The sequence below is a fragment of the Oreochromis aureus genome, linkage group 19 (genome assembly GCF_013358895.1).
Source record: "Oreochromis aureus strain Israel breed Guangdong linkage group 19, ZZ_aureus, whole genome shotgun sequence".
NCBI lineage: Eukaryota > Metazoa > Chordata > Actinopteri > Cichliformes > Cichlidae > Oreochromis > Oreochromis aureus.
Genome location: NC_052960.1, coordinates 26,452,836 through 26,476,743, shown reverse-complemented (window position 1 = coordinate 26,476,743; position 23,908 = coordinate 26,452,836). Strand labels below are relative to the sequence as shown.

General features: G+C 40.0%; 1 protein-coding gene across 2 annotated transcripts in view; it reads right to left on the bottom strand.

Moving 5' to 3' along the window:
- The window catches only part of arhgap5 (Rho GTPase activating protein 5), a 51,724-nt gene that overhangs the window by 9,316 nt on the left and 18,500 nt on the right, over positions 1 to 23,908 (bottom strand). For both annotated transcript variants that reach the window (XM_031727547.2, XM_039603240.1), the window contains exons 4-5: positions 4,429 to 4,506; positions 1,283 to 1,414 (exon numbers count right to left, since the gene is read on the bottom strand). In XM_031727547.2, coding sequence (XP_031583407.2) covers positions 1,283 to 1,414; positions 4,429 to 4,506 — 210 coding nt within the window. The remainder of the gene's footprint in view (positions 1 to 1,282; positions 1,415 to 4,428; positions 4,507 to 23,908) is intronic.

Genomic DNA, 23,908 nt, shown 5'->3' with positions numbered 1-23,908 from the left:
AAGCCTGATTCAGGCTCCAGGATAAGTACACTTGTGTCAAACCTGCTCGACGAGTTAGTTACCCTCCTGATGGAAATATACTGTCGTGTTTAACTGCTCCAAGTTTAAAGAAACAGACAGGAAGGAGGCACCTCAAACTAGACCTTAGTCACGTAAGGAGCAAAAAAAAATAAAGAGAAAGTAAGAGAAGAAGAGCTGATTTAAACGATTACCAACTATCAGTTATTTTCCTGGTCAATAATTTGTATATAAATCCTGAAGTTTCCCATTAAAGATGCTGACCAGAAGCTCTGGTTCCTGCTCTATACCAGTCATTTTCTAGAGAAGAAAAACCAGCACCACCCTCCATCTTTCTTCTTCTGTCAGTCTATGAGACTTTTTACAGTTCTCCTTGTGTCTAATTTTGGCTCGTTAATCTGCTGGAGTCAGCCTGATGGTTTCAGCACTCTGTTTCAGTATTATAGACACACAAGCGACACACACACACACACACACACACACACACACACACAAACACACACACACAGGACGTCTGACAGCATCCTGGGCCTGAAAAAGCCTCTTAAAAGTGAATGATGTGACTCAAAGCTCTAAGCATGTGGAAACACAACTCAACTTCTGCAGCATTAAGGCCAGCTGCTACAGCAGACAAGAGGTTAAAAGTAGAGCCTGACTGATTGGACTGAGGACTGTTAAGGCCGATACTGATATTTGGCAATTTAATATGGCAGGCCTCTGGTGGGAAAACTATGCAACATCAACACTCATTACATGGTTAAAGGGTGTTTCTCCAGTCTTCTCTCAACTTTTTCATTTTTTAACTGCATGCATGTGCCTTTAGCGTGGTATGACTTTATGTTATTCGCAATAGCACAATAACTCAAACATTTGAAGGAATTCTGATCAAACTTTTTAGGGGTGTAGGTAGAGTGCTTCTTGTTTATTTTGAGGCTATGGTGTCATTTTACTCTAACGTATCACATTTGAGTTGTAAGAGGGTAAAGGAATATTCCAGCATGCTGCCGCCCAGTGAAGATAACCCTCCATTCACTATTTTGACTTTTACAACCACAGTTTCATCTCCTTAAGTCTTTTGGTTGTAGCAAAACATGAACTCAGATGTCTCTGTTTAACGTAATTACATAATTTCGTAAGTGTTTAACAATTCCTTTAACTTAAAAGTTGCATCAAAACTGAAGTTTTTAATATGTTTGTCTGGGTGTTTTTGCTATCAGGGCTTACAAAATTACAGTTCATGACTCGGGCGTGTGTTCATTCTTACTTGCGGCCTCCACCAGCTCTGGGTGCAGGCTGTAGGGGATCAGCGGATCGGGCAGGTCAGCAAAGAAAGCCTTCAGCGCTCCAGCAACGGCATTCACCGCCACATCCATCGCCACAAAGTCAATACTGTGATCTACAGGGAGAGGGAGGGAGAGAGAGAAAAGAGGCTCAACAGCACATTCGCAAGGTCACTCTGTTTCTGAAGCTTGTTCTGTAGCATTCGTTTCATCCTCTGCATCACAAACAGGAAAACAGCAAAACAACTCCACCCACACGCAGCTTCTGGTTAATACGTTCAACTCACTGTCCTCTAAAGTCTCCCTTTAGGACCTTACAAACACTTAAAGCATTCTCCTTAAATCATTTGTCGATGTGCTCAGCACATTTGTTCTTTTCCTTGCTGTTGTAGCATCAAATGGCATTTTTCTGCACAGAAGACTGCCAACTCAGTTCTCCAGCCCTGTTCTTAGAAAGTATGAATCACATCCTTCCCATTTGATCTTTTCTACACAATAAAGGGAAACAGCATAGCACCCCCATATACAACGCTATGTCATTTAAATATGCATGTGTGACATTATCTTATTATGATATTCTGATCTAGTTCCCTCGAGTGTAATCTCATTCAAATTTATTCACGTGTGGCATAACTTGTTTTTCTGGAAGGGAAACTGTTTATGATTACAAGCAAAAACAACAACAGTATCTGGCATCACTGGAGTAAAAATCCATTATAACCTATTAGAATATTGTAATTTAGGGACTGCATGGTAGCGTCTGTATGGAATGTATAGAAGCGACCAACTGATTGCTGAGGTAAGACTATGGTTAGATAACCTGTATTTATCACCCTGTCATTTGTCAGTCAATGTTCTTACTTTATTTTTCAAGTGGAATTGGTTGTTGATTCAATCGCCTGAGATTAGTTGACCTTAGTACCCATCTGCCAGACGTTGCTAACGGATACTTCACCTGTCATCATTACAAGCTGCTCAAGATCAATCCCACAGTCTCTGGTCACCACAACATTACCAGTGTACGTATGTGAACCTAAAAAGCTGTGTTGGTGTTTCTTGCTTTAACAAAAGACTATTCGTGCAATAACATTTTAGTAAGCCAATTCAAATACAAATTAATATGTAGCACACTTCTGCACTGCAAAGCATGAAAATAAATATGTAACATGTTATGTGACAAATGGGTAAAATGGCCTGTAATTTGTATAGCGCTTTAGCGGGTAGAAGACAATGAGAGGCATTTATCTGGGTATTTCAGAGGAGCTGGCTGTGGTTCATGTTTCGTCATCTGTTAAAGAATGCTAAAAAACAAGATGTGCTAGCAGCTTGTTATTAGTTAACCAACAGTATCCTTCCTTTGAACACTCAGCTTTTAAGCTCAGCGCTTAGCGATGACACAAACTCCATACGAACTGCTTTTCTGGACTAGATGACCATCGTTTGAAATGGAGGGAGGTGATCTGGACATCTATGGCTACATATTCAATGGTTAGGGGGAACAGATGGCAAAATTACATCCCAGAGACACTTTCAGCCACACAGATGTGTAAACTGTCTCTGAAACTAAGCCTGTTATATGCATGTTAAGCCTGAGCGCGGAGCAGATTTGTGGATCCGGGACCAATAACGTGCGCTCGTGTCCTCACATACGAGTCAAACAGGATTTTGCTGGGTCAATGTTTCAGTTTGAAAGGATATTAAAGAGCCTGTCAGTTGTGGTGATGCAGCAGTGAGGCCCACAGCTCAGTTTTTGTGTCCGAGCAGGAGAACAGAGCTCCTCTCTGATCACAGCTAACAGAGGTTATCATGAGTGTGTCTGGAGGCACAGAGAGCCGAGTGTTTCTCTGATGGAGCAGCAGGACTGGAACAGAATACACGGCCAGCTCATGAAAGCTTTTTCTTGCTCTGTTATTTCTGATGAGAGAGAATGGATGCTTCAGCTCCATCACTTTTTAATTTCTGTTTCATTCACAAGTCAGAGGAGGAAAAAAAAGTGGGTTGGGTCCACACACCGATGCCAGCTTTCTCATTAACCCAGGGTAAAAATACTCTGTAATGACAGTTCAAAGGAGATACGTGGAGAAAGAAAAATGCGTATTGCTTGCTGTTATGACACTCAGCAACAGCCAAATGACGTTTGGAAGGAGGGGAAACGGTGAGAAAGAGGACAGAGCCCTAAGGTAACGCGACAGCTGTCACAGTGAATCTGAACGCATGCTGACAAACACGTTGAGCTAGAAACACTTGAAGGAAATGGAGAGCATTGAGCAACAGAGGGATATAAACAACAGGAAATGCACAAATGAATTTAGGAAGGACAGGGTGGGAAAGGAGGAGTCGAGTGAAGGAGGTGAGCAAAGGAAGGAATTTCAAAACAAAAAGATGGTGGCAACCACCAGAGCCTCAGCCTCCTAGTAGATACACGTCATCTTAAATGGATATCAGCTATATACAATTACTATTTACATTACCACTGGACTTTAACGTTACTTTAATGTTTTTTAATATGAAATAATCATAGAATAACCAAGGATATGCTCGAGCTCTTCTCCTGAACAGGGGACCAGAAGAAACATAGCGCAGAAAAAAATTAAGAAATGCAGAAATGATTCAATAATCAGTGCATGCTTCATCTCAGTCAAGTCTCCATATTTCAGCACCTGGCTATAAAATGCCTGACGCTGCTGACCATGTGCTGGTGATTTCTGCCTGTGGTGACTTTATTTATACTAACAGCCTGTTTGGCAGCTCCCCAACCATCATGAGCAGTTTCGACTGTACTCCACAGGGCATGTGTTTCTCTTTAAGCACTTCTGCTGCGTGGTCAGGTTTGGAATCGGTCTTCTGGAGTTTTCTCTTTGGGTTAAATATACTGCACACATCACACGTGCGCTGCTTGATTCTGGAAATGTTTTCCAAAGAACTCCCAGGTTCTTAAAACGGCAAGATTTAAGTTTATGGGAAAATAATTTTGAAACACATTCTGTGAAACTAATAAAGACTGTTTGCCTCCATGCTTTGAAAATCCAGCTATGCATGCTCTTTCTTCAGATTTCTTAATAGTTTAATGTGTATTCATAGGTCTATTACTACTACTACAAGCATGTGTCTGTGCAGATGAGTGTTTTACCTTGATCGAACTGTTTCTGAATGTTGTCCTGGTCTGTCTTGTTCCCACTGACGCGATACAGGCCCTCTGTCGTCAGACCTGGAAACACATACAGCCATTTTCAGCAACAGCTCTAATGGACTTCATTCATGTGGACTTAAAGCAGCATTAAACACACAAAAAAACTGTTAAAGTGCCTGAGCTGAAACAGATGGGCCAACAGAAGCACTGTTTCATCTAATGTGGTTTTCCACATTAAAACATACTGAGAGTATTTGGACTTAAAGCTAAAAACTATGTCCTCTTTCTAGGATTTCAAAGCCTCTAATAATATTCACATTAGAGATGTTACATTTAATTAGAACTTTTCTTTTATTTCTTTTTTAAAATACTTGTAAATGCTTGTTATGACGTTGGTTATGATGTAATTAGGCCACAAGCTGCAGAAAGAAAAACAAAAAGACGTTTCACTTCATAGGAAACATTTGCTCTGAACAATGGGGGAGAACAGCACTGCAGAAACAACCACAGACATATATTCCATCGCAATCTCCTGAAACCAGAGGCAGCAAATACTGTACAGCTGTAGTTAATCCACAAAAGGTAGATCAAAGGAGAAAAGAGAGAAAACGGAAAGAAACTTTAGTTGGAGTGCATTTTGTTAAAGGCGGCATTTACACCTTTCTCCATTTCTTGTCAAACATACACTCACCAGTGACTTCATTAGTTACACTCTGCTAGTATCTTGCCTTTACAGCCAGCATACATTCAACAGCGTGCTGGAACATTCCACAGAGATTGCGGTCTGTGTTGACATGATAGCATCACATAGTTGCTGCAGATCTTAACATCTGAATGATTCATCAAACCAGGCGAGGTTTTCTGATCCTCTGTTGTCCAGATTTGATGAGGCTGTGAGAACTGTAGCCAAGATTTCCTGTTCTTAGCTGATACAAGTAGGACCAGGTATGGTCGTCTGCTCCTGTAGTCCATCTGCTTCAAGGTTTGATAACCTGGTTGTAACAAGTGGATATTTGAGTTACTGTTACCTTCCTGTCAGCTCGAAGCAGTTTGGCTACTCTCCTCTGACATCAAAAAGGCATTTTTGAACACACTCCCTGAATATTTTCTCTTTTCCTCTGTAAACCCTAGAGATGGCTGTGTGGAGAATTCCCAGTAGACCAGTACTTTATGAAATACTCATACCAGTTTGTCTGGCACCAACAACCATGCCATGTTCGACGTAAATTAAATCAGCTTTCTTCCTCAATCCATGTGTAACTACATAAAACTGCTGCTGCAATGTGATTGGGTAATTAGATATTTGCATTAAATGTCAGCTGAACATGACACACACAGCGAGATTTAGTCAAAAATATGACAAGTTTTAGCCCACCCACACTATGTTATTCATTATTAGGCATCAGAAAATATACATCACATATACTGCAAGTATATGTATGTGTGTGCAAGTATAAATTATGACCTGTAGTCTTCAGAAATGACAAATTCAACAGTGTGAGACCAATTTGAGATGAATAACATCACAGAAAATCGTAGTGCAACATGAGCACCAGTCAGCCAAAGCAGCAACAGCTAGATCAACAATTTTGCTTGCAGACTTCAGCTGGTCTGAGAGCAGCTTTTGTTAAAACCTCAGACCATAAATATCGCAGCCAGCTGGCACCTGACAGCTGATCTCAGACCAGCACATACGGAGACAGAGTGTCTTAATTAGAGCAATAATGTGTGTTCTCCCTGCAGGGACGAACACACACACACACAGACACACACACATGCATGTATACTGCAGTGTGGATGACCTTGCAGCAGCCACTACACAAAAACTACTGTCGTGTGTGTGTGTGTGTGTGTGTGTGTGTGTGTGTGTGTGCTGTGTCCCTGTAGAGGCAGTTAAGCAGAGACAGTATTATGTAAATTCAGCTTTAATGGATTCAAGTAAATCGTGTCAACTGTGAGCAAGTGTGGATGTGCATGCGTGTGTCCGCTTGTACGCATGCATTGATCTGCACCTTTCAGCGTTTTTGTTAAAAATGTATGCATGCTTGTGTTGACTCAGGTGTGTGACATGTGGTAACTCTTAAATTAATAACACAAATTGTAGTGATTGTGCCAAATCACCACAGCCTAATCAGCAACCCACTCGACCTAATTTGTGCATGCATGAGTGTATACGTGTGTGTGTGTGTGTGTGTGTGTGTGTGTTCACACAGACAGCGTGATGTATAAGCTCAGTAAATAGAGTGGGTGGAAAAGCTCAAATATCTTCTGCTGCTGCACCTTCAATGTGCTCCAATTACTATATTTGTGAGGACTCACTTAGACCTCCACATTACAACTCAAAGCTTCGACCTTCAGCATGATGACACACTGTTGTGAAATAAATTACATGGTAGAGCAACGCCTCGTCCGAATGTTTCTCTGAGTCACAGCCATATAACTCCTATGCAGACGCTGGGTGTTCCTGATCTGCTTCTCTGCACTTAACGCACTTGTTTGCACTTGGCAGCGACACATCAGACTTTCATGTTTCACAGAAAACTGAACACTGAAACACTGACCAAAAAGCACAAAACTGGAAAGATGATGGTTTCTGAAGTGGAATTTTAATGGTTCAGAACATGAAATGAGCTAAAAAGCTCTCAAAGTTCTATGTGACTATTTACCGAAGCCATTTATGTCAATGAGGTTTTAGTCAAGGTTGACAGGGTCGCAACTTTACATGTTTTTCCCTTCACTCTTGGATATGGAAGCATAAGTTTTGGGTTATACTTCTTAAATTCTGCAATCCAAAAAATTAATCATGAATAGCAAATTAGCATCAGCATTGTTAGCATTTACCATTACTGACGTCTCTTATTAACAGCATGAAGCATTTCTACTCTGGATGTGTTCTTTCTTGTAAAACAACACCTGCACATCACCACTGAGGATTTTAAATCCAACAATCAAGATGTGATTGAAGTACAGACTTTCAGTTTAATTCAAGGAGGAGTTTACTAAACAAATTGGTTAGGAATAACAGCAATTTTTATACACATTCCCACATTTAATTGGACTCACAATTAATCAGACAATTGGCAAACAGTTTGATGGCCAGGTGTGCCTGTTCCCTTGTTATTTCATGAGAAATGAAGCAGATATAATATCTTAAGTTGATTCAAACTGCTGAATTTTGTAGTTTTTCTCTGTTATTTCTAATATGAGACCTAAAGAAATGTCAGTGGATTCAAAGAATGGCATAATTAAGCTGAGTTCACTGAGCAGCTTGGCTTTTCTTTGACAAAAATGCTCTTTTCTCATTTTTAAGCTGTTTTTTTTTTTTTGTTGCTGTTGATGTTTTGTTCTTTTTTTAATGAAAGAGAAACAATCAGGCGATGATTAAAAACAAATGAATGAATATACAATAAAATATTTGGGGGGTACTTTGTGTATGAAAGCAGAAATCCTCTCCTTTCTTTTGATCTATTCACTGTGTTCATATTCATAACACCAAATATTTTAGGGGTCTTAAAGATTAGTAAATATCATTAAAAAGCCTGGCAATTTGTCCAGTGGGGAAAGTGTTATAGAAAAAATGCATGTAAAATTTAATTCATGTGGTTGTTTTCATTACATTTTGATATTTGCCAGTATTTTGCTGTATACATTTTTTAAAAAGTAGTTTTGATCTTTATATGTAATGGCTCCAGAGTGTAGCTGGAGACACAGATCCTCTTTGGGTTTGTGTCAGGAAGGCCATCCGTAACAATGTAAAACTGCCAAATCGATCTATGTAGAACATAGTGATGGGCTTTGTAACTTTTAGGACAGTAATTTGAAGTCCAATCCAATAAATAATTCTGACATTTTTCTCCTCTACTAGCTGATGATGATGCAGCTCATATTTACTCTTTTTTTCTGTGCCCTGAATCTCTCATCACCTGACCTTAAAATAACCCCCAAAGGCCTTTGACAAAAATGCCACCACCCTGTACATCTGTGCGTCCTTGTGAGGACATTTGATTCTCAACAGGATGGAACACAAAATACACACACACACACACACACACACACACACACACACACACACACACACACACACACACACACACACACACACACACACACACACACACACACACACTTACTATAGCTCAACTCCTCTCACATTGCTCAATTTCGATCTCTCTCTCTCTCTTTTTCTTATCTATCACAGCAATTTCACAGTTTCTCCTGCTACCTGTCTCTCTGCTCACTGGCCAACTGCCACAGTCATTTTATTGCCACGATAACCATCTGCTGTGGGAGGGGGACAGGAAGCTAGTTCAATGAGTGAAAGTCAATCATTGGCTATTTTTAACTCTTATTTTACCAGTCAGGGACATGCGTTATTTTCTTTCTGCCCCCTGTGAAAGTCGAAGCTGACGATGATAAATGGCAGAACGATTCGTGTTCCATGCCTGTTTAAAAATGCGTTTTGGTCATTTTTCTATCCAATAAAAGCCATTTAAACAGTTATCATGGAGGTGATTTGTTATTTTGTTTTTTGGGGGTTTTTTTTTTACCCTTTCATAAGCTTAGATTTATTTTGCTACATCCCAAATCAAAAGCATTTTCTTACTGTGAAAAGCTGCAGTGAAAAACAATATTAAGCGTTCCAGTTCTGCAAAGCTGGTGTGTTCAATAATGGAACAAAGACACATAAATAACTCTGAGAAAGAAAGAAAAAAAAAACCAATAAATCCCACTTAGTGCAACACACACATGAGGATTGTTGCACTGAGTAAAACACCCAAAGTCACAACCAAAAAAATAAATAAATAAATATTCCTGCTGTTCTTTCAGGATTGATTCACAGCAATCTGCAACTAAATATGTGTGGAGATCCTTGGCCTGAGCAGTTTAATAAAAAGACCCCTGAATGGGGCGTTCACTTGTCCTGAAAAGCAACCAAACTGGTACAAATGTTCACTGTTAAACATGTTATTCCCATTAAGATAATTAAGGTGCTGATGCGGCGACATCGGCAGGATCGAGATTAAAGGCGCTAAACACGTTATCAGTCTGCTGCTGGGGAAAATGAGGAATATTTTCTTCACAGACTGTCGTCCACTCAAGAAGAGGGATAAATAAAGCTCTGGGGATTGTGTCTTTAAATTGCAAGTCACTAATGTTTTATTCAGCACTCTACATTAACATTTACTAGCCTCGAGTTGTAAACCTCAAGATGTGGCAATAGAAATTTGAGGCGTTTTGAAAAGATTAACGGGACAAAAAAAGAATATTCTGCAAGCAAAATGTTAGTTTGACATCTCTCTAATATTTGCTGTGTTTGTTGTGTTTTACCTCTTCAGGACTCGAATGGATGCTTAAATAAAATAATCTAAAAGAATTAATGGGAAAAATTCCTCTATGTTGACGACTCATATCCAATTGTGGGGGTCGGTCAGCCTACACTGATCTAGAGGAAGTTTTAATATTTTAGCAAAACAAAGACCCAATCAGCTGCTTAGCTTCACATATTTAAGGTTTATAGGTAAGTAACATCCATCCTACACACACGTTCTTCTGCTTATCCAATCCCAAGCCCATCCAAGCTTCTCTAATCCTAAACTTATAGAAAGACATAGAGCGCTTGTTAAACTAAGCAGCAAACACGCTGTTTCCTATCAGCACATCCCAGCCCTCATGTTCCACTTTCTCATATCCAGGACACTTAGGTCTTATCCTGCTCGGTATAAATGGGACGTGGCATGCTAACATGTGCTGAAGATGAATGCGCAGGTAAAAGTGCTCAGTTTTCCCCAGAGGAGCCGGAACGTTTCCCACAATCCTCCAGCTAAGAAATGAGCTGAGCTTTCTGGTCTGGAAGTCATTCTGTGGGCAATCCACTCATCCAGAAAGAGAGGGTGGAGGGTGTGTGTGTCAGAAAAGGAGCATGGCTTTATGTGTGGAAGTAATGACCTCAGGTGAGCACTTTCTTTGTCCTCACCCTTTATTCTCACACACACACACACACACACACACACACACACACACACACACACACACACACACACACACTCTTAGCTGAGTTTGTGGTCTGGTGGAGTCATCAGTTTCTCCAACGGTGTGTTAATTTAACGACCGGCCCACCACACAACCATGGGTCAATATAAATCAATATGAAGGCTGCGAGGAGCGCGTATGTGAGTATGATTTAATATCTGGGCACCTTAGGTAACGAGATCCATACCCCACACATGCACACGGTCTCAGCAGGAAACAAAACCACAGCTGTAGTCTCCTTTCAATCAAAGAGTGCAGAGTATATTAACACACACAAAGGTAACTATAGCTAAAAGATTGTTTCTTAAATTCTACATTTGTTGTTCATCTTCTTTATCTTTACACTGATTCTGGATAATAGTTATACTGGAATGATGAACATGATCACTGAAGTCATTTTTGCATGAATTAATCTGATGTTCATTTTCGAGACTGGCTGAAAGAAACCACAAAAATGATCAGCCTGGAGGATGATATGACAACTTTGCTTCCATGCACACGTTCTCTTCATTGTTTATAGTTGCTTTGCTGTGCAGACTGAAAAGGAAGTGTTTTACTGAAAAGAACTGGATCCGCTAATACCAGACCATGTTTCAATGGGAGCTGATAATCCCAGCTTTGGGACTTGTGATAAACACCATCATCCTGGAGCAAATCAACACACCAAGACTTCTCTGACCAAATAGTAACAAAAATACCACCTCCCAGTTTTACGCCCACAGCAACCATTCAAGCCGCATTTCATATCCATGCCTATCCAGACTTGACCTTTGACCTTTTGGATATAAAATTCCCAAAACACTTAATCATTTTAACTTATCCTGAAATGCTGTGATAACACTGAATGAATTCTTCACTTGTGGTTTTATGAGGTCAAAGTGACCTTCACCTTTAAATACCAAATTTTAATCGCTTCATCCTTGAATCCGAGTGGTCATTTGTGCCAGATATAATGAAAATCCCTCAAGGCATTCCTGACTGCTGTACACAAATGAATATACCACACTGAATGCTGTGATTGATTAAATAAATCAGCTCTCTGTCCCAGATGGATATCCCATGGCTGTTAGCAAAATGAGCGTTCCAAGTCGCCAGTCTCCTGGTCCATCTCGGTAACAAATGACTCATGTTCAAAAAGAAAAAAAACCCCTAGCTTTTGGAAAACATCAGGGAGCTGGCAGTAGACACCCCAATTAACACTGTTCACACAATGTTTTAAGTCCCCGTTTCCCCTCCTCGTCATAACAGGCACATGCAAAGCTAACATGGTACACAGAGACATACACTGGAAAAAAGAAACATTTAAATTAGCCAGTTATTGTTCAATGACTGAATGAAATTCTCAAGACTACAAGATCAGCCAATAAAGTGTGAGATGAGGGATGGAAGATTAGAATGTTATACAGTTACATAGGCTTTAGGGTATGAAATTATAACCTAAACCCTGTTAAAGAGGCAATGGGGTTTAAAAGCCATGGGTCTTTATCAGATAAGGAGGATACAGAAATCTGAACCTACCAACACTGTGGCAACTGTAGTACTCAGCATTACTAGCTTGACCCATATTATTAAAGACGTAAGAAGTATACCATTCAGGATCTCACTTGAAATGATGTATTGCCTTTGATGACAACTCTATGGGAGTGCAATACTAAGTCTCCAGAGTAAAGTATTTTATTTTAATAAATCCATCCATCCTCTTAAATATGTATCAAGATCAGGGTCAGATGGGGCTTATCGCAGCTGTCATAGGACAGGAGGCAATGGATCCCCTGGACAGACAGCACATCTATGGCAGGGTTAACACAGGGAGACAGACATCCATTCATGATCACATTCACACTGCAGCTCCTAACACAATTCAAATCAAACAACAACACATTTTCTCACTGCGCCTCACTAGTACTGGACCGAAGAGGTGAGGCTTCAACTTCTCCTCCTCCTTTGTCGCTCTCCGTTCATGCTTTCTTTCTTTCGGCCCTATCTCCCCTTTGGCTCCTTGCCGCTACTTCAGCTGTTAAGCATCATCTTCACTTTGATTTATTGGAATTGGATTCTATAATAAACAGTCATCTGTAGCCAAAATGTAACACTGCAGCGAGCACCATAACAATTTATCGAAGAGATTTTAGGTAATGGAAAAGAAAGCAAAGGTGACAGAATAAGTAGCTGCAAACAACTGAATCTATGTAAATCACAAATAGTGTACCATATTATCTACCATGCAGACCGTTTACAACAAAAACACTCATGAGACCTCTGAATGGATCCAGGTTTTCCCCTCCAGCTGCACAAGCCTAGCTTGAAACTTTTAAACGACTTGATTTTATCAGAGGTTTTCTTATACTTTCTTTTTAGGTGATTTATTTGTTGTCTCGCTTACAATGTATTTGGGTACAATGTTTTGAGGTAAAACATTCCTTTAAATTTGTTAAAGGTTTTAAATTTTAAATAAACTTTAGGAAAAAATACAAAAAATACAGGTATAAAACTACCTTGACTTTAAAATGCATTCCTTCTAAGTAAATAAAGTGCTGCTTTTGAGTCAAAAGTAGGTTTTCACATTGAACACACAGCTGAATCAGGGCATAAGAAACTGTGAAAATCCTCAGTGCTGTTTTTCATCACTGACTGAGCTGCTCTTCAAGTAGTTGGTTGTGGTGCCTGGTGGTTTGAATTAGTCGTAACAATAACTATGGGATGTCAAAAAGTCATTTGGGGCTTTAAGAATGTCAACTACTCCAGTGTGACGTTATTATAAAGTTAATTTACATCTACAACCAGATGTCTCCCAGGCGCCTCTATTTATGCTCGATATTTTAAAGTTTCGCTAATTACTACAGTGTACTCAGAGTCCAGCCTCGTGATCTGAACTCTTGTGTGTATTGAACTGTGTGTCACTGGGTACGGTGACAGTAGGGCAGATGTCCGTCTTTCAGCAAGCCAAGACAGCAGCGCGTGCGCACACACAAATACACATGCATGCACACTAATTTTCTAATGTAACAGAGACAGATGGGCAGTATTATAAATAGAGCTGTCAAGCTGTAGTTACTGCTCTGTTTACACACACACACACACACACACACACACACACACACACACACACACACACATTCAGTTTGTCCTTTTATAATACTTTTTTTCTGAATATCTGTTCATCTTGCAGAAGAATATGATCAATTATAACCACATCTAATAAATTATATTTTAACAGAAACCATTCAAGCCCTACTAAAAAATTTTAATGTGAAATAGAAAACTGTTTTGAAAAACATTAGGTTGAAAAGGCTAAATTTGCAGGTTTGTAATTAAAAATGAACCTGTGGTGCTGAATTAAGATTTAATTAAACAATAAAATCAATTAATCTTCAGAATTTCTGAATGTTTTTCTCTGTAGCCAGTTAAAATGGATATGAAGAGATAATGTATATGTTATTATGTACAGTAACAGCCCACAAGACCTCAAGCCCTTGAAAAATACTTAAATATGAAATTGTACAAAAGGTAATAAGGGCTTAGTGGTAATGAAACATTGTGCAATATTCCTTTAAAATTTTAAAGGCTCAAAGAAACATTTAAAGCTTTACTACAAATACAAACATCTACTTCAACTGTGGGTGGGGGCACTTTGACAATGCTAGCATTAATGAGTCACGCAACAACACAACATGCGTCACTTCTTATCTGTCACGTTCTATTAGATACACAAATATCAACAAACTCACACACTCACACACACACACACACACACACACACACACACACTAACAGCATGCATTTATTTTTAGTGAAGGTAAGTGATGACAGAGAGGAGAGGAGAGGATGGAGAGAACAGATAATGATGATAAGGGGAAGAGGGGGGAGCAATCAGAGGAGAAAGATGTGAGGGTGAGAGGTGAGGGAGAGATAGGGGAGAGAAAAAGAGAGATAAGAGGATAAAGAGAGGGTGTGATGGGGTGAGGATAAGGGACTGTGGAAAAGACGGGCTGAAGGTATAAAAGGAGATATGGATGACAGAGAGAAGACAAAAGAGGAGAAGGGAGAGGTAGGGGGAGGGTAAAGAGGTCAAGAGAATGTAAAGGGTGAAGTGATAGGAGAAAAGGAACGAAGGGGCAGAGCAAGGGCTGGATGAAAGGAAAGGGGATAAAGGTCGAGAGATGGATGGACAGAAGACGAGGAAATGAAAAGAAAAAAGAATGGGAGAAATGGAAGATTGCAATAGAAAAGAGGAGAAAAGGGAGGAAAAGGTGAAATCAATCCAGGACAATTAAGCTGTAGTAGAGGAAAAAGTAAATGGAGAAAAATAAGAGGGAAGTCAGTAGGTGTAGAAGGGATAGATGAAGAGGGAAAAGATGGATGTGTGACAGGAAAGGCAACTGGAGGAGGAAGGGGAGGAATGGAAGAGGGAGAGGAAAAATATTCAGATGGAAGGAAAGGAGGGAAAGGAGGATGGAGAAAGAGGGGGATTAGAGGATGAAGACAGAATAAAGGAGGAGGCAGTGGATCTCCATGAGGTCAGTGTTGAGCTGTGATGTGTGATGCAGCTAGACATTAAAATCACTTCTTTATAGCAAAAATCAGCTTTTTCAGTTCACACTTTCTGCTTTCACATTTTCTAGAATGATCAAACTTGATCAGTTTTACATATTACTTATTTATGAGCTGATCAGTTATACAATTTTCAATGAGAACGAGGGAAAGTACGTGATTTCTTCCTCCGTTCATGTATTTTTGCATTTTGTATTGATGGAACCCTCCAGGGACACAATGTCCAAAATTGATATTTACACGATGCTACTGCGCTGTTCACGAATCTAAATCATCACATAAATCATCATCCATTCTCTGGAGATGGGAAATACAAAGAAGATGTGGCAGAAGCTAGGGCTGCTCAATTAATCGAATTTTAATCTAGATTACAATCTGGGCTTTCAACGATCATTAAAAATGACTGAGCCGATTATTAGCACCTCCCTCGTGCTTTACTCTCGCGCTGCTCCGTGTGGCAAATCGAGCGCACCTCTCTGCGTTTTGAACACGCGTCACGACAATTAAGAGGACCCAAGGGAAGCAGAAGTTATTTGGAGAGGAGAGGATAACGGCTGCTGAAGAAAGAATGCCGTTGGTTGAAAAGAGAGGTAAAACGACTTCAGTGGTGTGGAAAGATTATGGGTTTGCGGAGTCAGACGTGGATCAAATATTGTGCAGTATTTTGAAGTTCACTAAACACAGATGTTTACATTTTTCATTTATTTTTTATATTGCAAACATTTGTACTGTAATCAGTATTTGCACGCTATTTTATATTATTTTTTGACAATCTTTAAAGCCATTATTCAATACATTGTTATTGTTAAATAAATATCGTCAAATAATCGAGATCTCAATTTCAGTGAAAATAATCGTGATTATCATTTTTGCCATAATCGAGCAGCCCTAGCAGAAGCTGTAAACACCATTAGCAATGAGCAGGAACTCCAGCAACACTGAGGCAAAAAAAGAAGGAAAAAACATCTTACAGCAGACCTCACCAACTGCTGATCCCATTTCCACTAAGCTCGGGGAAACGGTCGCTCAAAGCATTCAAAATGACACTGGGATGCAGTAACAGCTACAACAAGGTGACATTTCACTTGTGATTGGCTCAGACGAGGATGACAATACCAATGAGCTAGGACATTTTCACTGCTGCCTTGTTAGCACTGAGAAGTCGAGGACGTCAGTTTATTTTAATATTTCAATTTCTGCTGAATGTCAAAAACGGATACGTTTACTGTCTTGGTGCTCACACAACTGACTGAACATGTCAAAAGTTTTTGCCTTACATTAGTTATATAACTTCTTATTTAATAACTCAGAGTGGTATGCAATGATCCATCAGGTTATGGGACATAATTATTAACACTCATGTCTACAGTCTACAGGTGCTGTGCTTAAATGTGAAACCTGATCTGCCGGTTGATGTTTTTTGCCACAGTCATTCTTTCAAATTAAAAGTTACTTCGTAAATTGAAACTGTAGCAAAATATGGTCCTATGAATGCTGAACCTGCAACTCACCAGAACTGGACATGTTTTTTTTTCTGAGCAACTCTCACTTCTCTAGAAAATAGCACTAATAAACCCATTGCGCGCTCTGTGGATGATACAGAATACTTATTAGACTTATATGTAATTACTCTGTGCTGTAAGAAAACTAAATTTAGTTCAGCTGTACAAGGGTGCAGAAGCAGAATCTGGACAAACAAAGCAGTTTGAGGAAAGAAGAAACCACCAGAGCTAAATAAAAAAACTAAAACTAAACTGCTCAAAATGACACCATGCCAGCTTGCTTGACCCTTTCTCTGTCATTCGTTTAATATTCACTTTACTCTCACTCACTCACTTTGTTTTTTCATCCCCGCTCCCTCACGTTTGCTGGCGGCATCCTGGCAAGAAAGAGGAGCGAGAGAGATTTACAAAAAGAGGGAGAAGGGCGACATAAGGGTTTTTCAAGGCAAACTAATGGAAGACTGGACTGCTCAACTACAGCCACAGGACACACTCTCGCTCTAACACACACACTTGCACACAAGCCCCATTAGACCAGATGACTGCCTTGGAGCCAGGTGGCATAGCACTAGCCTCTCTCTCTTTCTCACCCTTTTTTCCCCTCTATCTGCACAGTCTGTCCCCAAGACAAAAACACAGTTTGCAGTATGCTATTTTACCGCACACACGCAGCAGCCTCCGGCCCGGCTCAGGCTGGCCTCGTCTGTCCTTGCCTCCAGGTTAGACAGGGCCCTGATACTGTGCTGCAGACACATTCTAGGAGCCATAACCAATCGCCCTAATCTAATCCTCGCATAGCCTGCCTCACTTTAAGCAACAGAAAGAGAGCCCATCATATACAGCTACATTTGACAATGCTCTGCAACCACAATCGTCTTTCAGATTGTTTTCACAAATCCCTACATCCACACAGATGATCTGAACAGCAGGAAACCGATAAATCTTCTCATCCTCTTCTTTCAGCAACCCCCCCGAAAAAAGATAAAAAGAATGTTCATTCCAGCCAAAATATTATTAAGCAGGAACTCCCTCACCCAATATTCTGCCATGAGGCTAATTCATGGGGTCCAGTGCAGAAAGCAGATGTCCACGCAGCTTTATTTATAATGAAATATAAACTGCTGTGCAACAGTAATGCAGTCTACAGACATTATAAGGAAGAAATGTGTCAATCAAAGAATGCCGAATAAAAATCTGAAAAGAGAAATCCAATCCAACGGATTTGCTTTGCTGACAAAATCCCAAAGTTTAGTTTACGTAGCATTTTTCAATGTATCCATAAAGCAAATTAGCACGGTGACCACAGTAAAAGTATGGTTTTATCTCCCCTCATTTAGACTGGCAATTTTAAATAAATCTCTAGAGGTGTTACCGAAATGGCTGCAAGACTTGCTTCCAGAAGCACTTTGATGCCATATCAGTGTATCAAAGAGGAAAATACCACTTTCACAAGAGCAAGAAGCTCGTTGTTCTCGATGAAACAACAATAAATGATCAGAAACTGAATAAGACAATCTGTGCGTCCTTTAGGTCGTTTACAGATGGATTATAAAAGTGGGAATAACAGGGAAATTTCTGACACAGCTTCTTCTCAAACAAGACTACGCCCACTTTGTTTAATGTTTGCTACGGCCAGCCATCCTTTTCGACTGGAAAGCTGACTGTCAGAAAACACCGAAACATGTGCTTCATCATTTTTCAAGAGCCAGAGGAGACACTGTCAAATGATTTGCTTTGGTTGACAAAGAGAAGGGAAAAAGATGCAAAGAAAGTCAGTTTACTGCTTCTATAATTACCAGGAAAACAGCAAGGCCTTCACGTAGCGCTGAAAGCAGCACATTTCTCTAAAAGCAGCTAAAGGTCAGGGATGCGAACATGTGTATGGCAACAAAAAAGAGACAGCTCTTAGATCATTATCTCAATATAAGAGTCTAATAAAGACACAAAACCCTGAGATAACAAAACTCACTACAGATTAGGCTACAACCCGTGTTAAAAAAAATGGAGTTTGACCAGAAAACAAACTGTTGACACATGATTTATCATCATTTTAGCTGCCAGGGAGCAAGTAATGAAATAAAGAAAACTGTATGTAAAATAGTTAGTGCTGTCAGTGTTAATCTCGTTAAAATGACGTTAACACCATAACCGCATTAACGTGGTAAATCTCCGTTAGTGAGTTAGCGCGGCTCGCCCAGTGTGTAGGGCTGGATGGCGCTAACACGTTAACGAGCTAATCATGCTAACACGTTGACGCCATGCAACCCCATGCCGCGTTAATGCGGTTATGGTGTTAACGTCATTTTAACGAGATTAACGCTGACAGCACTAAAAATAGCATGATTACTTAATCATGCCTCTTAGGTACTAATGGTTTATACCCTGGCCTAAATCAAATTGTATTGACTTTAAACAGACAACAAAACAACAAAAAGTATTAACTCTAAATTTTGGGTTGAGAAAAGAACAAAACAGAGAGAAAAGCTCTTAGCAGTAGACGTAGTCAGACAGAGACAAGGTCTGAACATTCCTGAAGCCCAAAACAGGTAATCACATACAATTAGCCAAGCTAAAAAAAAACCCCAAAAAAACCCCCAAAAAACAACTCTGTCCTTTTTTACTCTATCCTCTGTCTCTCACTGGAGATGATCAGCACACAGAGAATAGATAAATGAGAAGAAATATACAGAGAGAGAGGAAGGAGGGCAGAAAGTGCAGAGCTTGCCCAGAGGGATAAGGTGATCGGATGAATGAGGTCAGAGTCCCTGCTTCACCTATTCACTGAAAAAAATCATAAACTGGGTGGATAGGAGAGAAGGGAGCGGCTGCTTAGATACTCAGCCACAGGCACGCACACACCCACAGTCAGGTCCACACCCACATTTTCCTGTCTCTTGGTGTGTCACTGACCAGGAACTCCACAGGGAAGAGATTAGGACTCGAGGCTACATAGCAGGATGTAAGGCTGTGTTATAAGAACTTAAAATGAAGGTGTTGTAAAGTGTCACAAACAAATCAAACATAAGCAATAAAATGCTCTGTAGCCGCCTGATCCAGCCTCACTTGAGCGCAGTCACATGTAACCGCAAACACGACCTGTCACAAGAACAGCGAGCCTTTGTGGCGTCTGCTTTTCATGCACCCATTATCTACTCAGAAACCACAGAAACACAGATCGCTGCCATCACCTCTCCGCCTCTCAGCTGGTGGTTTATTACATGTGGTTAGAGCTCATCCAACCACAAGCTACTGTGCCACAGCTCCTCGCTCTAACTGGGGAAAGGAATCAAACACCAGCCAGTGACTCATAAGCTTGGGAAACAGGGCTAAAGCTGTGAGTTAGACAGAGAAGGGGAAAAAACAAGAGACGCTGGTCTTCGGTTATAACAGCAGAATATGAATTAAAAAAATGAAGGTCAAAGGTAACTGCAGTAGATTAATCAGAAAGAATAATTTCCCTCAGAACAGCACAAAGCTAATCAGTCAGTCACTGCAGACTGTTGTCATGTGAACAGTACTGAAGAAAATAGCTGCTGGGGTTGAAATATCACATACCTCTGAGTTTCACTAAATGCATTCGTGTGAGAAGGCGAACCAACGACCCAGATGTAACTGTAAAAGGTCAAGACTTTGTAGTTACTGGTAAACAAAGAACTTATAAATCTAATTTTGTAATGATACAACGGGAAAATCAAGTGTCTCCTACTGACTCTGGGATGCATGGAAAAAAGCAAGCCTGCTCAATTTTAGCGAACAACACAACAATTACAATGGTTAAATAAATAAATTTTTTTTAAAAAGAGTTGAGGGTGGTGGAGGGTTATATTCATCCGCTGGGAAGTTTTTGACACCAGGGTTAGGGTCAGTCTCTCTCAGCCGGCTGTCTGAGGGCGCAGACAGGGGCAAAGAGAGCCCCCGGTGGCAGAGGACTCGCATGCCTGAAGAACCCTACATGGCAGCCTCAGGGCAAGCTACAGATAGCCCGACAACAGTCGGTTTGATGGCCAAAGGCTATTTTTCCATCATCTTGGCCTGACCTGCATTAATCAGCCAGTGAATTTAAGCTTTCAGAGATATGAAGAAAGAAAAAAAATACAACTGAAAAGAAACCCAGGATAAACAAAACAAAAGCATTGTTAGGGAAATTAATGCAAAAGAGGATTTGTTTTATCCTAATTATTTTGTTTTTATAAATCGCTGTAAGGCAAAATCATAATTAAAAACCAATTAAACGCCTAGCCTCACAAAAATAATATAGTTTAGTGGCCTTACAGCTATGCCTGGTTAACAGTTTGTTAATGGCCACACATCAATGGACACAAATAATCCCACAATTATACCAGAAGCCAGCAGTGTGAGTCTGTTATCTAACTTGCTGACAGGTCCTGTTTTGATACTTTGGGTCACTGGATCGTTTTATGATTGCAATATTGAAACCTTATCTGTTGACACAGGCAAAAATACCATCGTCACAAGCTACTGTGTTGGGAACGGCTACTACATCCTCTGGTGGCCTAATTATAGTCTTCCAGTGTATCCTGGGAAACAGGAAGTGTTTGGTGTAATTTAACAAAAGCTTAAGAGAATCTATAGATGAGTGCAAACGACTCTTGTTCACTGATTACCGATGGTGAACTATTGAGTTGCCTGACAGTTGACAAGAGCCAGCATAAACTCTCACTCAGGAGTTTGTGTGGCAGAAGGAGTCCAAACATGAAATGCCAGGATCTGTTTGGATTACGCTGCTTTCCACTGATCATATGAGGTATGATCATAAATGTTAATGTCTCAACCCATTTTTTTTTTAAACTTGCTCCTTGTTTTTAGAGTGCTCTGTGGGATATGTACTTAAGCTTCTCCACTGTGTTAAACCTAAAACCAAATCTGAATTTCGGGTTTGAACACTTCATGCTCATGTTTTGCTTTCAAATGGTTGTAACGGGACTTCCAGAGCGATGTAAAAATAGCGACAGCACTGGAAGCAGTGCAGAGGAACAAAAGGACGTGACCCTTGAGGCAACAACATCCCAAATTAAATCTATGGGTTTTATGTTGTTATTGTTGAGCCTGCTTTCAAAGAGGAAGAGGTAGAGCTCAGTATTCAGAAAATTACCTGCATGATTTAAGTGCAAATGTGAGGGTGTGATGTGTACAGCGAATGTAAAGACTAGAACTGGAACAATGAGTCAATCAGCTGATTAACAAGAAATCAATAGACTGGCTGTTTTGATTGGACAATTGTTGTTTTTCTTTAAGTGGTATAAATTACAATCAATACCGTGCAGATTAATCTTAAAGTGCTGTTTTCTGTCTGTCTGTAGCTGCAGATTGTTTCTCTTCTAGTCTTCAAACAAAAATAAAAGAATAAAAAAATTTTTTTTAAAAACAGAAAGCCTTTTTTCTTCCCAGACAGTGATACCAGAAGGTCACAGGTCAGACGGTTAGACTAGTCTCAACGGGGACCAGGCAGCTGGGAGTGCTGGCTCTCTGACCATTGAACAGGAAGCTCATTTTGTGTGTTTCCATTGGACATGACGTAAGTCCAGCTGCCAGCAGGAAAACAACACGCGCATGATCACAACACAACACAGCCCACAGAAAGAATCCCAGTGCAGGGAATGGGAAGCAAGCCAACCCGCCAATCAATTTTCAACTTGAACTCTCACTTTGGCCGATTTCCTCACTCTTCTACTGGAGCACAGAAAGCTGGAGGCGCATATCTAATAAACAGAAGTGGAGAGAATGATTGGCAGGAAAGGGTAGAAGAACACGCTATATTAGAATTATTTTTCATCTCCTGTCAGCTGTGTTTTTTAGCCTCTTATATCATTCTGAACTCTCTTTCTGCAACCCCTGGCTCTTTTGAATGACTATATTTTTCAAGCACATACTCAAAGGAGGTACTCAAAAATCTATGAATTATTTTTATAAAATCTATTTCACTCCAATGAAAATCCCTTCATTCCGCTGCAAAGTCAGGAATGGAGACCTGACTTCAAAGCAAGGCTGAAAATAGCCAATAATCAGCTTTGTGTGAAGCCTGGTTGACATGCTTGCTGAATAATTCTCCAGCACAGCTCAAAGTAGAAGTTAAGAACCAGTGTACTGGGGTTTCCTGCCACTTCCAGAGTCGCTCCAGCTGGCTATTAGCAAAAAAAAACTGGCATTGTTGCAATGAACTGAGGAACACGTGCTTGTGCAAAACAATGTCTGGAACGAGAAATGAGGCACCGAAGGTCACGCTGACGTCTGCGGTCATTAACTGACCATTAAAGGTTATAAAGTTAGATTAAAATGTACTTTCCAAGTGAAAAATGTGCTATAGTGGAAGTATTGTGGATTTCTTTTGTTGAAACAAAATTGCTCTGGCTGTATAATTATACTCAATGTGTTGTTACATTTTTTTAAGCAATGCTTTTTTATCAGTTAATCGCTGCAAACGATCTCTAAACCTATTTTTTATAATAGTCAAGTCAAATTGGCAAAAATCTGTCAGATTTTTATTAGAGCAAATTTAGCCCATTCATTGTGCTGTTGATGAATGTCATATTCTTAATTAAGACTGTTCCTCATTGAGAAATAGTTTATTTGAATGACTGATTTAATAAATAACATCAAAATTCAACAAAATATATTTTGAAAAACTAAAACGAAAAAAATGCAAGAAAATGTGACATTTTTAAGAAGTCAAATAGCCAATGGAAGTTCTTTTGAAGCGCTGAGAAACCATCGCCCCCTCCTCCATCCTTCCCCTCCTCACATTATACTAAGTGCTGGGGAAAATAACAACCAATGGGACTTCAAAATGCATCAGCATCAAAAAGCCATTTAATCATTGCTCTGCCTCCCTCTCTCTCTCCTTCCTCCAGCCCTCATGCCAAATACCATTTCATGTCTCTGGGGAGCAGGAAACATTTAATAAAACTTCTCTAATCGAGTTCAGCGGCAAAGAGCTGTGTGTCCTCGCTTTGTGCTTGTCATCTCTCAAAGACTTCTTCTGCGAGACCCAGTTCGTCAAACGGTTTTATTCTCCGAGGCCAAACTGATGTTTTGGGGTTTTTTATGTAAGCAGACCTAACAAAAATTGACCTCATTGTGCCTTTTACGCTTTGGCTTCAAGCCCCAAAAAATATATAAAGTTTCAGGAACAGCTCAGGGCTACACACAAAGCCTGATCATTTCATTTGACTGCCATTTCATTCAACGCAAAGTTTACCAAATGTAGAATTTAAGCAGCAGTTCATTGGTACCACGTGAAAATACATGCATCTTGAACTGGTGCACACTGGAGCCTGGAGCATGTGTGTTTTTGCCATCTTAAAATACCAAGATGTCAGCATTTTAGGTGAACAAAGAGCATTTTGGAAGAAGAAAATATGCAAGCTGGTGTTTCATTT